This window comes from Solanum tuberosum, unplaced genomic scaffold, assembly GCF_000226075.1.
Source record: "Solanum tuberosum cultivar DM 1-3 516 R44 unplaced genomic scaffold, SolTub_3.0 scf00072, whole genome shotgun sequence".
Classification (NCBI taxonomy): domain Eukaryota; kingdom Viridiplantae; phylum Streptophyta; class Magnoliopsida; order Solanales; family Solanaceae; genus Solanum; species Solanum tuberosum.
The window spans coordinates 818,092-834,996 of NW_006238999.1; the positions used below are offsets into that span (position 1 = coordinate 818,092).

The 16,905-nt window shown below is 35.8% G+C and overlaps 2 protein-coding genes, 1 long non-coding RNA gene and 1 pseudogene across 3 annotated transcripts; 2 read left to right on the forward strand and 2 right to left on the reverse strand.

The window, feature by feature from the left end:
- The first annotated feature begins 1,639 nt into the window (after positions 1–1,639).
- LOC102591769 (protein FLOWERING LOCUS D-like) lies at positions 1,640–5,332 on the forward strand (annotated as a pseudogene).
- A 2,921-nt stretch (positions 5,333–8,253) lies between these two features.
- On the reverse strand, positions 8,254–10,312 carry LOC102592101 (protein FLOWERING LOCUS D-like). The gene has a single exon (XM_006345931.2). It carries the CDS (start codon positions 9,995–9,997, stop codon positions 8,369–8,371), a length of 1,629 nt encoding a protein of 542 aa, XP_006345993.1. The 5' UTR covers positions 9,998–10,312; the 3' UTR covers positions 8,254–8,368.
- A 508-nt stretch (positions 10,313–10,820) lies between these two features.
- Positions 10,821–14,386, forward strand: LOC107060319 (uncharacterized). The gene is made up of 6 exons (XR_001473262.1): positions 10,821–11,039; positions 11,484–11,812; positions 12,074–12,401; positions 12,676–13,000; positions 13,240–13,730; positions 13,885–14,386. It is a non-coding gene; the product is annotated as an uncharacterized lncRNA (long non-coding RNA).
- Positions 14,387–14,427: 41 nt separating this feature from the next.
- LOC102599902 (uncharacterized) lies at positions 14,428–16,748 on the reverse strand. The gene is made up of 3 exons (XM_006345776.2): positions 16,570–16,748; positions 15,684–15,747; positions 14,428–15,301 (listed from the first exon to the last, which is right to left on the reverse strand). Exons 2-3 carry the CDS (start codon positions 15,689–15,691, stop codon positions 14,665–14,667), a joined length of 645 nt encoding a protein of 214 aa, XP_006345838.1. The 5' UTR covers positions 15,692–15,747; positions 16,570–16,748; the 3' UTR covers positions 14,428–14,664.
- Between the last annotated feature and the right edge of the window lie 157 nt (positions 16,749–16,905).

Consider the following 16,905-nt stretch of genomic DNA (forward strand, 5'->3'; position numbering starts at 1 on the left):
AAAAAGCTATAAATCTCAATACATACACAGATTTCACTGATTCAATCAAAAAAAAAAATAACACTCTTGTACTCAACATATACGAATATCTCATCCAAACAAATAAAAAAAATAAAAAAATACCTGATTGTTTTTCGATTGTTCATTGGATGCGACAAATTTATAGTTGTCAGTTTTGAAAAATTCTATTTCAAAAATATGTCGTATTCAACTTGAAGAAGCTTTTAAAGTTATCAGAAGAATGAGACAAACTAAATTATTTTAATTTTTTTTTTATTGTTCTTAAGAAGAAAGCAAAAAAAACGCTCGACGGAAAGATGACTATTTATACTCTTTTCAAAACGTAACTGATTTGTATTTAAATCTTTTTACCTTTTTTGAATTTTTTTGTTCCATGATTTTCTATGTTCTGTTATTAATTATTTGTATTCTTTCAAATTAATAAAAATAAAATAAATACATAATTAATCCTTTAACAAACTAAAATAATGACATTTTTAATAAATAATGAAACTGTTGCTAAGGAGTCCACTAAAAGCTAAAATATTGTTGTTTTGAAAATTTTCCCAAAAATATTTATCATTTATAGCAATAACATTTTTTTCCACTTTCAATACATTTATAAAACAATTTATTATTCACATATAATACAAATTTTTATTGATGGACAACACATTTATCACACATTTTAATACACTTATAATATAATGTGTCAAGTTCTTACCAAACAAACATAACATATTCTAAAAACAATTATAATACATATATATTGCATACATAATTCACTTTTAATACATATTGCAGATTTAACATAATATTGCTATGTATTGCTATAAATGGTAATAAATAAAAAATTTCGCTAAAATCAGTAATTATTTATTAGAAGGTACCCATCCAACTAATTTTTCCAATACGCAGTTTGATTCACGGTTTACTTTTTCTAGCTGACGGTATTGATTAATACAACAACACCAAAAAAGCTAATTCCCGAAACCCATCCTCAATTCGGAAAATATATAGGACCAAACTCTTATTGGTAATTGAATTCCTACATGGAGCCTTGTTGTTGTCATATTCAGTGTAGTTCCGCCTACCTCAAAATAATAAAATAGAGATGTTGTTTTCGATAGACTATACACATATTATATTTACATATATATTTTAGCTAATTTTAATTTAAATGATTGGATGGATGTATACTTAGGTTAATTAGAGTTTACAAAGTTGAACAATTTAGTCATCTCAAATTCAAGAGTTTTTTTTTTTATGGTAGAGAAAGGGGAAATAGAGGAGAGGATTATGGAGTTTGAGAATCAAATTTAACCAACAAAGTCAAGTTTAGATAGTCAATAAACTAAATAATCTCTAATTTGAAATTTGAAATATATGGAATCTAAAATTAAATTTATTGAAATGTTTGAGAAGGACGAAAAAATAAATAAAAGGATGTTTTTGGTCATATTTTATAAATTTAAAAGTTATTTTTTATTAAATGAAAATTACAAGGATGTAATAAAAACTAAACTAAAATAATTTGGATGAATTTAACTAAAGTTAAAAATACATTAAATGCCATGCATATATATTTGTCACTTTGTTCTTCATAGTTCACTTCGTTTTCTCCTCCATTTTTCAAAAATCAAAACATCCATCTTTCTCCTTTATCTTTACTTCGTTACAACCAAGAAAAAAGTTTGAAACAATCCATAAAACCCAAATCCATCTTCTCTGATCCTGTAACCGTCTTCTCCGTTGCTAAAACCGTAACAGAAAGCAGAAAAATCCACCTCCTCCATTTTCAAAAATCAAAACATCCATCTTTCTCCTTTCATCTTTACTTCGTTACAACCAAGAAAAAAGTTTGAAGCAATCCATAAAACCCAAATTCATCTTCTCCGATCATCCATTTTCATCTTCTCCGTTGCTATAACCGTAATAGAAAGCAGAAAAATCCACCTCCTCCATTTTCAAGAACCAAAACATCCATCTTCACTTCGGTACAACCAAGAAAAAGAGTTTGAAACAATCCATAAAACCCAAACCCATCTTCTTCGATCATCCATTTTCATCTTCTCCGATCTTGTCACCGTCTTCTCCGTTGCTAAAACCGTAGCAGAAAGCAAAAGAATCCACCTCCATTTTCAAGAACCAAAACATCCATCTTTCTCCTTTCATCTTCACTTCGTTACAACCAAGAAAAAAAGTTTGAAACAATCCATAAAACCCAAATCCATCTTCTCCGATCATCCATTTTCATCTTCTTCGATCCTGTCACCGTCTTTTCCGTTGCTAAAACCGTAACAGAAAGCAGAAAAATCCATCTCCTCCATTTTCAAGAACCAAAACATCCATCTTTCTCCTTTCATCTTTACTTCGTTACAACCAAGAAAAAAGTTTGAAACAATCCATAAAACCCAAACCCATTTTCATCTTCTCCGATCCTGTCACTGTTTTCTCCGTTGCTAAAATCGTAACAGAAAGCAGAAAAATCCACCTTCTCCATTTTCAAGAACCAAAACATCCATCTTTCTCCTTTCATCCTCACTTCTTACAACCAAGAAAAAAAGTTTGAAACAATCCATAAAACCCAAACCGATCTTCTCTAATCATCCATTTTCATCTTCTCTGATCTTGTCACCGTCTTCTCCGTAGCTAAAACCGTAACAGAAAGCAGAAAAATCCATCAACAAAATCCCTGTCTAGTTCCTAATTCATTTGTCTAACTCAAACTCTTGATTTCACTTCCAATTTCAGTTCAGTTCCAAATTCTAACCCTACCCCTAAATCCGGTTTGATCTTGAATCATTTCCATCTCCTACCATGAATAGAAGAGGAGGTAGATCAGATAGTAAACAATCATTGGATCAGGTATCCAGTGATTTTCTTAGTAATACCAATGAAGAACCATCTGCATTGGTTTCTTCATCTTCTTCAGGTAAAGTTAGCAAAACTCTAGTGAAAAGTTCCAATTTTGCTAATAGAAATGTTAATTCTAAAGTGGTTAGAAGTAGGAAGTCGAGAAGGGAAGTTGTTTCGGATGAGGCTATTTGTATAAACAAAGAGTCAAATTCTGAGGCTTTAGTTGCGTTAACGGCTGGATTTCCATCTGACTAGTTAAAGGATGAAGAAATTGAAGCTGGGGTTGTTAGTGTAGTTGGCGGGATAGAACAATGTAACTATATTTTAATTAGGAATCACATTATTACGAAATGGCGTGAAAATGTGTCGATTTGGCTGACGAAGGATATGTTTGTTGATATTATACCTGAACGATGTAGTGGGTTATTAGATTCTGCATATAACTACTTGTTATCGTACGAGTATGTTAATTTTGGGGTGGCGTTGGCAATTAAGGACAAGATTCCAACTAGGCCAAGTAAGGGAAAAGTGATTATTATTGGGGCAGGTCTTGCTGGGTTGGCGGCTGCAAGGCAACTAATGTTATTTGGATTTGAGGTAATTGTTTTAGAGGGACGGAAGCGTGCAGGTGGAAGGGTGTATACGAAAAAGATGGAAGGAGGGAATAAGGTAGCAACTGCTGATTTAGGAGGGAGTGTTTTGACAGGTACATTAGGGAATCCACTTGGTTTGTTGGCTCGACAGTTGTCGTATACACTTCATACGGTGAGAGACCAATGTCCACTCTATCGTGCTGACGGAAAGCCCGTAGATGAGTATTTGGATAAAAAAGTGGAGGTTGCTTATAATGAACTTTTGGACAAGGCAAGCAAGGTCAGACAAGAATTATCTCCGATTATTTCTCTTGGAGAGGCATTGGAGACTTTGCGAAAGGATTTTAGTGTTGCGATGAATGATGAGGAGATGAACTTGTTTAATTGGCATCTGGCAAATCTGGAATATGCAAATGCAGGTTTGCTTTCACAACTTTCTTTAGCATTTTGGGACCAAGATGACCCCTATGATATGGGAGGGGATCACTGCTTCTTGCCCGGTGGAAATGGAAGATTAGTTCACGCCCTGGCTGAAAATGTGCCCATTATGTTTGAAAAAACTGTGTATGCCATTCGTTATGGTAGAGATAGTGTGAAGGTGATTACTGCGGGCCAACTATTTGAGGGAGATATGGCATTGTGCACCGTTCCTCTCGGAGTTTTGAAGAGTGGTTCCATCACGTTCATTCCAGAGTTGCCTCAGCAAAAACTTGACACAATAAAAAGATTGGGGTTTGGACTTTTAAATAAGGTTGCATTGTTGTTCCCGTATGTGTTTTGGGACTCCAATGTTGATACATTTGGTCATGTTGCTGATGATTCTAGTTGTCGGGGGGAATTCTTTCTGTTCTACAATTATGCAACAGTTGCTGGTGGCCCCTTATTGTTAGCTCTAGTCGCAGGAAAAGCTGCACACAAGTTTGAGAGAATGGCTCCTACTGATGCAGTAACAAAAGTACTTCAAATTTTAAAAGGTAAATGTCAGGTTCAACATTAACTTTGCTTTCAATATACCAAAATAATATTTTTCTTTCTCTTGAATAGCATAGTATTTGGTGGCAGAGTAACGAGTAAAGAATAATAAACTCTGCGAGCAATAAAATAAGAATGGACATGCTCGAGAAGTGAATTCATGTTATCTTGGTCTAGAGTTAAGTAGTTGTAAGAGTGTTAGTGTCATGCCCATTTCGTATTCGTTGATTTCAGTTTGAAGCATGTATATATCGTCTTGTTTGAGAATTGAGATACTCTGGAATATGAAGTCGAGTTGTTTTTTTAAAAGCAGATACACTGGATCTTGCTTTGTTTAACTTTCTGTCTCTTCTTAAAACAGGGAAACCTCTAGAGTAACATATTGAGAGAAGTGAGTAATCTGTTACTCTTTACCCCTTAAAGGACTCCTATAACATATTTCTTGTCTCAACTATATACTTCAGAGTTAATTTCATCATCTATCGTTTTGATTTTTGCTGCTACGTATGCATATATATTTTAAAATGCAGCGATTATATTAAAGATGAAACTTATATTTCTTATGGTCATGAAGCTAATGTATTGATGAGATTTGGGCATTGTTACCAGGTATATATGAACCACAAGGAATTAACGTCCCAAATCCCATCCAAATTGTATTTACAAGCTGGGGTAGTGATCCGTTCAGCTTTGGTTCCTACTCCAATGTTGCTGTGGGTGCATCAGGAGATGACTATGACATTTTAGCAGAAACTGTGGGGGAAGGAAGACTTTTCTTTGCTGGTGAGGCGACTACCAGGCACTATCCAGCCACTATGCATGGAGCATTTCTCACTGGGCTTAGAGCAAAGATGGCCCACCACGCTAGTGTTAGAACATCGCATTTGCAGGTTGAGAAAAAAAAATGAGATAAGGTATACTTCAGATCTTTTTAAAAGACATGTGTAATGTTTATTTAGACACTGACAGTCAAGAACTTACTTTGACACAAAATATTATGTTGCTTTTAAATAATTGACCGTTATCGTGTATGGTGTAGAATTAACTAATCTCTTTCTACGAACATCTTATTTCTTCATTCTATTTACTAATTGCTCATGTATGATTTAGTTTCTATTTATGCCCGAGTTATTTTATTAGCTCGGGAAGTAGTTCATTTCCCATCTATCATTTTGCTATATCAACATTGTTTTCATGCTCATTTTATGCACTAAATGCTGAAATAAGATAACCAGATAGGCTAAATGCAAGCAACAAGACCAGTAAGTAGGGGTAAATTTAGTTGGTGTAATGTAATAATTGTGGGCTATATATCCTTTAGCAACAACAATAACAACAAACTTAGTGTAATCCCACAGGTGGAGTCCGAGGAGGGTAGAGTGTATACAAGTCTTATCTTTACCTTGAGAAGCTAGAGACGTTGTTTTAGATAGACCTTCAGCTGAACGAACAAAAGAAAAAGAGGCAACAATAACAAGAAAATAAGATAACGAGATTAAATAATAACAAGTAGTAATAGTAATCTGAAGATAGGGAAAAACAAGAAGAATAATGCTAATACTCTGAGAATGGGGAAGAAATATGCCCGCCTACCTGCCTTTTATCCTCATCTTCGACCTCCACACCCTCCTATCAAGGACCACGTCCTCGGTGAGCTGAGGCTATGCAATATCCCTCCTAGTTACGTCACCCCCAATAATTCTTAGGCCTACATTTACCCATCCTCAAGTCTATAGCGGCCAACCTTTCACACCTCATAACCGGGGCATATGCACATCTTCTCCTTACATGACCGATCCATCTCAACTTCACTTCCGCATCTTGTCCTCCACGGGGGCCACTCCCGCATTTTTCTGAATAACTTTATTTCTAATCTTATCTCTCATGATGTGCCCACACATAGGCTGTAGAAAAAGTTAAGGAAACATTGTAATAGATAGCAATGTAATTAACAAGCAAGCACAAATTTAGCTTTTGATGTTATGTGCAAGTACTTGTGTCTATTACAAGCACATACTTAAAAGTAAAAGAGCATAATAAAGGATATTTTTCTAGGCCCTAAAAGAGATTCAATAAGATTAAAAAATAACTATTAAGTAATTTTAAGCAAAAATATTTCGAAATCAATAAAGCTTTATATAATGAATAAGTGTGTTGAACTCAATCTTTAAAAAAATTGTATTCTTAATTTACAAAATGTGAGTTCAATTCAAATTGGCAAGTATTTAAGAATAATATATTAAAGGGTATATGATTTTAAATATAAGTAGGTTTTCTCAAATAGCTAGGGTTGAAATGGACAATGATGAATTTGGGAGGAGATATTGTAACACAAGTTGTTGCTATAAAACTTATGAAAAGAACTTCACACTATTCATCTTGACAAAGTGATAGTATTGTTCAATCTTTTAATTTGTTTGATCTTCAACTATCAATCTTGCAATTTAAATTTGTTTTAAAAAAAAGGTGTAATAGTTACAATAACAACAACATACCTACTGTATTCCCACAAGGGGGGTCTGTGGACGGTAGTGTCTAACAAGACCTTACCCCTACGGGGGAGGTAGAGAGGTTATTTCCAGTAGACTCTTGGCACATGTATCGTGTAAATACAAAACAAAACATCAAAATTACTATCGAGCGTTCGCGGATTTCTATGAGATGGTGTGTTGTCTCCTCACCGAGCTAGCTAAATAGGATAACCATTAATCATTCTTAATTTTTATACTTAGTAGATCAAACACATTTTAAGATAATATTAACGTGATTTTGTAAAAAAAATTTTACTTATTGGCAACATGGTACATGAGCTACGTGCATGCCCCGAGACTAAAAATGGGAACATAAAGTAAGATATTGCAAGTCCAAAAAGCTCTCCAAAGGTTGACTGACCATTTTACCGTTAAAAGTATAATTTATCCTTCCAAAACCAATGCATTGATTTTCTTAGTTACTCTTTAGAGATAAAGATATTGAAAATTTATATTGACTGATACACTAATATAGACAACATTCATATGCAAAAGAGTTAAGATATTTGAAAGTATGAAATGTTTCACTAATATAGACCACATTCATATGCCGCACTAAAAGGTCATTTGAATAGTCATTTCCTAAGGCTATATTTACCTATTAGAGTTAGAAAGATATTACGATATATAGTTGTTTTAACACCAACATCTTTTTGTTTAGCGCTAAAGGAAACTTGATATCTAACGTCTAGCCGGATTTTATTTCCTTGTTTAAAGCTCTACAAGGATTATATATAGATGAAGAATAACCGCACTAGTGTGCATGATCATACCTTTAAATAATTACCTAGGAGAGCTAATCTTGTAATGCAGGCTCATAACCTCTTTTATACTCCTTGATACTACTTTTAGCTACTTGCATAGTATAACTTTACCGTAAATTTACTGTCACTATAAACAAAAAAATGAATACAATAATTGTCTGTGATATGTATTACTAGATTTTTTATATCTTCATTAAAGGACAAATAATTCTCCCTTATTTGTCAATTCAAATTAGTTTCTGCATTTTCTTTTGTTTTTGGTTTTGGTTCTGTTTCATTGTTTACTTTTAAATATTTATGTCGTTTGCAGCTGTAGCATATAGGCTAACATTTCTTATATTTTGTGCTTAAAAGGTGTTGTAAAGTCGAGAGCAGCCACTATCAAGTAAAAAATAGTCAGGTATGAGTCTTTCCCAACTTCTCTTTAGCTTCCTCTTTCCTATTTTTTTCCTTTAGTATGTCTTTTCTTTTTTTGTTCAAAGTTTCAGCTTCTTCATGGATCCCCTTTTTAACTTGTTTCTCAGGAAGGCTAAAAAATTTGACAGCGGCAATGGAACCACTTTATCTGTTGGGGATATCAGAACTAATGTAATTGCGAGCTGCTTTAGCTCTACGCCTCTAGGCTCTGGCAAGTAAGAAATTGACCCTTCTACTGGTTTGTGGTAAGGGATCTCACTTCCTCCAAGTTTGAATATTCTTGTAATGACGATATGGATCTATGCTTCCAGTCCTGAGAAAACTTCTTGCCTGAGCTTGCCTTATCCGGAAGTACCACTTTTTTATCCAAATGCTCGTCTACAGGATTTCCATCAGCCTGAGAACTAGAATCATCAGCAACATGACCAAATGTATCAATATTGGAGTCCCAAAACACATACGGGAATATCAATGCAACCTTATTTAACAGTCCAAACCCCAATCTTTTTATTGTGTCAAGTTTTTGCTGAGGCAACTCTGGAATGAACGTGATAGAACCACTCTTCAAAACTCCGAGAGGAACTGTGCACAATGCCATATCTCTCTCAAATAATTGGTCCGCAGTAATCACCTTCACACTATCTCTACCATAACGAATGGCATACACAGTTTTTTCAAACATAATAGGCACATTTTCAGCCAGGGCATGAACTAATCTTCCATTTTCACCGGGCAAGAAGCAGTGATCCCCTCCCATATCATAGGGGTCATCTTGGTCCCAAAATGCTAAGGAAAGTTGTGAAAGCAAACCTGCATTTGCATATTCCAGATTCACCAGATGCCAATTAAACAAGTTCATCTCCTCATCATTCATCGCAACACTAAAATCCTTTCGCAAAGTCTCCAATGCCTCTCCAAGAGAAATAATCGGAGATAATTCTTGTCTGACCTTGCTTGCCTTGTCCAAAAGTTCATTATAAGCAACCTCCACTTTTTTATCCAAATACTCGTCTACGGGCTTTCCGTCAGCACGATAGAGTGGACATTGGTCGCTCACCGTATGAAGTGTATACGACAACTGTCGAGCCAACAGACCAAGTGGATTCCCTAATGTACCTGTCAAAACACTCCCTCCTAAATCAGCAGTTGCTACCTTATTCCCTCCTTCCATCTTTTTCGTATACACCCTTCCACCTGCACGCTTCCGTCCCTCTAAAACAATTACCTCAAATCCAAACAACATCAGTTGCCTTGCAGCCGCCAACCCAGCAAGACCTGCCCCAATAACAATCACTCTTCCCTTACTTGGCCTAGTTGGAATCTTGTCCTTAATTGCCAACGCCACCCCAAAATTAACATACCCGTACGATAACAAGTAGTTATATGCAGAATCTAATAACCCACTACATCCTTCAGGTATAATATCAACAAACATATCCTTCGTCAGCCAAATCGACACATTTTCACGCCATTTCGTAATAATGTGATTCCTAATTAAAATATAGTTACATTGTTCTATCCCGCCAACTACACTAACAACCCCAGCTTCAATTTCTTCATCCTTTAATGAGTCAGACGGAAATCCAGCCGTTAACGCAACTAAAGCCTCAGAATTTGACTCTTTGTTTATACAAATAGCCTCATCCGAAACAACTTCCTTTCTCGACTTCCTACTTCTAACCACTTTAGAATTAACATTTCTATTAGCAGAATCAGAACTTTTCACTTGGGTTTTGCTAACTTTACCTGAAGAAGATGAAGAAACCAATGCAGACTGTTCTTCATTGGTATTACCGAGAAAATCACTGGATACCTCATCTAAAGACAGTTTACTGCCTGATCTACCTCGTCTTCTATTCATGGCAGGAGATGGAAATGATTCAGGATCAAACCGGTTTTAGGGGTAGGTTTAGAATTTTAGAAGTGAATTAAAATTGGTAGTAAAATTTTTGGGTTCAAGCATTGGTGAGAAGTTTGGGGTTGGTGTCACTGGCTCTACTTCTACCCCTCTGAATCCTAATGTTGGAGGAATAATATTGGCTGATGGTAACTCTTTGCATGCTTCAAATACTTTTGAAGATAGCACGGGTACATGTGCTTCGTCTTCCGGTGCAAATCATGGTGGTTGGTAAAAGACGATATTGTGGGAGCAGAAACTTTGTATTTCTTGGCTCTTCTATGGTAATTATCTTTATGCCATTTTTCTCTTTCCTCAATTAAATCTTACAGCTTTTAAGCTTCTGTATAATATCTTTTGTATGATTGTGTTCTAATAGCCCGTCTTAAAAACCACCTAGATTTATGACAGTGTGATTACAGTTAGCATAGATTTGATTATCGACCTTGATGTTGTGTCTTGCAGGTGATTGGAATCCGTTATAGGTGTCTATCAACTCTTTTGCTTATTGTGTGCAGGCACTTTACAAAATGTATTTGAGCAGCTCTTTCGTTAGCTTAAGAGGAAAGAATTATGTACTGTACTATTGTGTGCTATTGTGCATGTATTGTCATGAGAAAGATTTCACTATTGCTAGCAGAGTAACAGGTGAAAAGGCGTCTTTTACATAAGTAAGCAATTTGAAAATTTTGATTCTCTTTATCTTTTCTCCATTGAATTGAATGTGTTGTAACACCTCATGATCTACACTACTAACTTATTAGAGGTCTTTTTGTCTCAGATGTACTCGAGCAGTTGCGTTAGGCCCAAGTACTTGTGCAGGTTAAGATTTTCTTGGTCTATTTCCAAGCATTTCTCAGATGATAAAAGCTTCAGTCCTCTGTTTGATTGCTTCCATATCAGGCTTGAACATTCTGCTCAACTGCTCAAGATGAGGGAGAACTTTCTGCCTCTGCGTAACGTCTATCTTTGCCGATATCTTCAAAGGGATCTTTATCCTCATTGTGTAAGTGAACTTGAATTTGTACTCGGAATGATCGGTTGAAACATTTATGTTGCTGGGATCTTTAGTCTATCTGAAAGCATTAAACTATCACAGAACAACAGCTTGTCAAGTTCCTTCAATCTGTTCAATAGTTTTAAGGTCAAAATTTGCATAGATGAATACATCGATGTTAATTTAGTGCTATTAGCGCCCGTGTTTTGTAAAATACAGTGAGATTTTTGTTAATGCTAACTGAAATCGTGCAGATACAGTATATAATTCTCACTGTATGTGTGATCAACTGTACATGTATGTATATGTTTTCATCGCTGAAGCTGGATTAACTGTATGTGTATGTATGTGTTTTGAAAGCAGAAGTTGGATGTATGTGGAAACTGTACCTAAGTAGCGTCGATTTTTCAGTGCCATTTCTTTGTCAACTAAGTTACTATTTTTTGCCTGCAGTGAATGCTCACAAATCCATGTTGCTCAAAATGCTCATGAGATTCAGGATTGCAACCAACAATAGTCACAGAAGCTTCCACTCCTGGAAGAAGGGATCGATTAATGATGTGCTTATTCCTATCGAGTCATACCATATGCATGATCCTTCTGGCACGCGCTTTAAGCATGAGACAGAATTCCAGCAGATGTAGAACTTTGTATCCAAGCTGACAGTGGATGAGCTGTTTCCCCCTAATTATGTGTGGCATGTTCAAGATCCAAAAGGACCATGGGAAGGTGATGATGAAGTGAAAGTAGATGATCTCAGTAAAGCGATATTTAATTCTAAGGTTTGTCTTGTGTCGCTAGTTGTATAACTATTAGTGCTGTGTTTTTGTAAAATGCAGTGATGCTAACTGAAATCGTGCAGTTACAGTATTTAATTCTATCTGTATGTGTGATCAACTGTATTTGTATGTATGTGTTTTGAAAGCAGAAGTTGGATGTATGTGAAAACATCAATAATTGTCTGTGTGACCAACTGTATCTAAGTAGCGTCGATTTTCCAGTGCCATTTCTTTGTCAACTAAGTTACTATTTTTTGCCTGCAGTGAATCCTCACAAATCCGTGTTCCTCAAAATGATCATGAGATTTAGGATTGAAACCAACAATAGTCGCAGAAGCTTCCACTCCTGGAAGAAGGGATCGATTGATGATGAGGTAATTCCTATCGAGTCATACCATATGTATAATCCTTTCGGCATGCGCATTAAGCATGAAACAGAATTCCAGCAGTTGTAGAACTTTGCATTCAAGCTGATAGTGGATGAGCTGCTTCCCCCTAATTATGTGTGGCTGTTCAAGATCCAAAAGGACCATGGGAAGGTGATGATGAAGTGAAAGTAGATGATCTCAATAAAGCGATATTTAATTCTAAGGTTTGTCTTGTGCCGCTAGTTGTATAACTATTAGTGCTGTGTTTTTGTAAAATGCAGTGAGATTTTTGTTAATGCTAACTGAAATCGTGCAGTTACAGTATTTAATTCTATCTGTATGTGTGATCCAACTGTATTTGTATGTATGTGTTTTGAAAGCAGAAGTTGGATGTATCTGAAAACATCAATAACTGTTTGTGTGACCAACTGTATCTAAGTAGCATCGATTTTCCAGTGCCATTTCTTTGTCAACTAAGTTACTATTTTTTGCCTGCAGTGAATGCTCACAAATCCATATTGCTCAAAATAGTCATGAGATTCAGGACTGAAACCAACGATAGTCGCAGAAGCTTCCACTCCTGGAAGAAGGGATCGATTGATGATGTGCTAATTCCTATCGAGTCATACCATATGTATGATCCTTTTGGCACGCGCATTAATCAAGAAACAGAATTCCAGCAGCTGTAGAACTTTGCATCCAAGCTGACAGCGGATGAGGTGTTTCCCTTTAATTATGTTCAAGATCCAAAAGGACCCTCATTGAAGAGCGCACTGAAGAGGTGAAAGTACATGATCTCAATAAAGCAATATTCAATTCTAAGGTATGTCTTGTGCCGCTAGTTGTATAACTAATTACTGCTCTCTTTCCGTATTAACTAGTAAATAGCAATAGTAATCTTTAGATAGTTATTTCTGTTCATCACTTAAAGCAACTTTTTTTAGTTTTTCACTTCCTGTTACCTTGATGTAAGATGAGATATGGTTCATTTTTGGATTTGTACTTGAAGCAATTTAGAATTTTCATCCCTTATATAAAATACATGGTCTTCAACATTTGCAGGTTTCTTGTCCCAACCTGAAAAGGCTATATATCATTCGGCCTAACAGCATAAGTTCTCTATGCTCTCACCAACTTCAGCAAACTTCAATTACTGAAGGTATCAGATTGTGGAAAATTGAGAAACTTGATGTCTCCATCAGTGGCCAGAGGTGCTTTGAATCTCCGAATACTAAATATAGATGGTTGTCAATCAATGGAAGAAGTGATCACAAAAGAGGAACAACAAGGAGAAGGAATCATGACCTTGTTTCGGCCTGTTGGAAGAGCTGAAGCTTTGGGATCTGCCTAAGCTGGGGCATTTCTTTCTGACGAATGATGCTCTTGAATTTCCCTTTCTCAGGGAAGTGTTGATTGATGACTTCCCTGAAATGAAGACGTTTGTCCAACAGGGAATATTTGTGAGTACACCGAGTCTCAAATGGGTGAACTATGATGATAAGGTGAAAGTAGATGATCTGAATAAATGGAGACAATAGAGGTTCACTTCTCAGGTTTGTCTTGTATAACTAATCAACTCTAGTGTTCTCTTTCCGTCTTAACTTAATAGTAATATTCAGATACTTATTTATGTTTTTCAATTGAAGCAACTTCCTTGTACAATATTTTCAATTAGAAATCTGAAGCATCACTATTCTCTGCACCCAGGAACAAAAAGCTAGTCAAGGCACTACCGATGGTGAGGTGTTATGACTCCAGAAAATTGCAAGAGGATGAGGTCATGGCAGCTTTGAAGTCTGTATGTAGCCTGATACCTCACAAGTATAGGCCTATGATGAAGCCAGACATTGTGCTCCTTGAAAATGAAGAGAGTTGCCTAGTCGCGTAAGGTTCCTTGAGTATAAGCCTATGATGAGGTTAGACATTGTGCTCCCTGACAGTGAAGAGAGTCGCGTAAGGTTCCTCAAGTATAAGCCTGTGATGAGGCTAGACATTGTTCTCCCTGAAAGTGAAGATAGTTGTCTAGTCGCGTAAGGTTACTTTACTAGCTGTTCTACATAGGTTAACGTACACTGTGTTATAGAAGTCTGGAAATGTAGCTTTCATTATATTGTTCATTGAGTGACTAACTATTGAGGCTGCAGTCTTTGTTTTGCCTCTGTAATGTGAGGATCAGGGCACCCATTTCAACTATTTGTTATTTTAAAAGTTCAACACAACTATTATATGGTTAGATTGAAGCTCTCTCTTTCCTTCTCCTTTGAACACGTATGATAATCTCTCGTTTCTACGTTTCATGTTCTAGTACAAAAATCCATCAAACGTGGTACATGTAAAATCGTATCCAAACAAAAAGAGTTGTTTCAAGTTCAAAGCTACATCAAGCTTGCTTCTCAAGACAAAATTCGATCATGGGACATGGTTTCATTTACCTACACACATACGTCTTGTAGAACATCATCAGTTTGGCATGAGAACAGCAACGTTTCATCGTTGTTGACCTCTGGTGCAAGAGCTGTCATCTGCTGCCAACGTCGTGTCATCATTAGAACAGGTCACAGATGGCTCATCATTCTTGGATGGTTTAGATTCTATGGAATCCATCTGAGGCCATTTGAAGCTACTAGCTTTTTCTTTTGCTGACTTGAAAACATTTGAAATATAATCAGCATTCCCCTCACCATCTTGTTCTGGACCTGTTTTTCGACCCCAAGTAGCAGGATTCCACGAGATAGTTCTTCCTATACGAACACTTGAACTTGGTCTTCTTATAAATCCGTTTCTCAGCTGCTTCTCAGACACAACAGCTAGAGAATGCCTGAGATTTTTCATCATTTCATTAGCAATTGAGAATCCACTCTCTCTCATTGACCTGACCATGACGATAGAATCCTCTGAATCTGCTGTGTGCAAAGTCACTTCATGAGATTTTCCCTCAATTTTGCTAGTGAGATTGATGAGGTTTGGCACTGCAGTGTGGGTATGCTGTTGAACATAGAAAAGCCCCGCTGAGGGCTCGTTTGCAATGAACTTTATCATGTCCATCAACGACTCAGTTATCTCTACAAAGCCATCCACTGTGGAAAACACATGCATTTTCTTGATCGCGAAATGTTCTTCATCACTAGTAGTGTGAGAAAACAATTAGACAGAGTTCTCAATAAACTATTCAAAAGTTCTAAAATCGAAAATCTCTTCTATATAGAACTTGCAGGTATTTGATCGAATAACTTTAATGTTACTCCTGTTGAACGACTGCAGTTCTATCAATGCCAGTAGGCAGTTCATGCAGACAAGTATAAGTTGAACTTACAATAAACAAAGCAAATTAGTTTAAAAACTCAGCCTTCTGAGGAAAATATTGACACATACACATATGACATCCATCATCTCCATGTTTGACAAACAATCGACTTAAATACAACAACATACCCAGTGTAATCCCACAAGAATCGAAGTAAATACATTATGTACAATCCATTGTCTGCAATGCATTAAACATTTACCTGAACATATATCATGTCCACAGATAGCAAATTTGAAGTTGATACACAGTGTCAAATGCACAATCTGAAAAAACAAATATGCAGCCATTAGTTGCAATTGTTATTTCTTTCAAATAGAAAGCAAATAATAAATTGCAGATATCACATTACTCTGTCATCCAGGCATATGGATCACAAAGTTGTATTTGTATAAATAATTTATTCAGAATCCGGTTAACTGAGCATAAACTCAAGATTCTCAATCCGTCCCAAGTGCACCTCTTAATACAAAGCCACTAAAAGGTTACTTTCAATATCCTATATGTTTGCATAATCTTTTTTCATAATACATGTAAACTTAGCGAAATGACCTTCAACTTAGAAATGAATGAACAACAACGAAAGGAAAACGGGACAAATTTGCTCATCTATCGTGCAAAAAGGATCAGTTTTACTCTTCGTACAAAACTAATCATATGTTACTGAAGTGACTCATATACACCCCTTCTCCCCCGTTAAGACTTTCCAAGGTGGACGCCCAATCACACGTGCCACTGACATTTTTCGCAAAATGGACACCACGTGGCATGCCACCTCACTACGCCACCCCCACTCCCATCCCACAACACCACAGCCTATAGATTGAAAATGTTGGGGAAAAAAATTACATACGAAATCAAGAAACCTCAATTTCCCCAAAAATCCAAGATATTCAACAAAGTTCAGCGAGTAAATGTAAATATCCACCAAGAAACAAGAACCCCATTTCTCAAAATCAAATCTTTAGCTCATTTTCACAATTAATGATGCTATTAAACAAAATATTAACATAATCAAAACTTACCCTTTTCCCTAAACCCTACATAGAGGTACATTATTATGAAAAAAGATGAAATCTTTAACTTACAGAGATCAAACTAGAAAAGAAAAGTATCAAATTTGGTAACCATCAGCTGATTTGAAGCTTTCTTCTGTATTTTGCATGATTTTAAAAAAAAATATATAGAATCAGTATTTTAGTCAGCACCTTTTTTGGGCTGATTTGCTTACTCTGTAAACATCAACTTTTTAGGAGAAAAAAACACAAATTACCCTAAAAATTATTTTTCATTTCACTAATAGTAATATTATTGAAATATTTGTATTATTCACCACAATTTTTTTTTATTAACTCATTTATTATTGATGTATAAAATTGGTTATTTTGCATTTGTTTGTTACAGAAAAATTGACCCCCACTCCC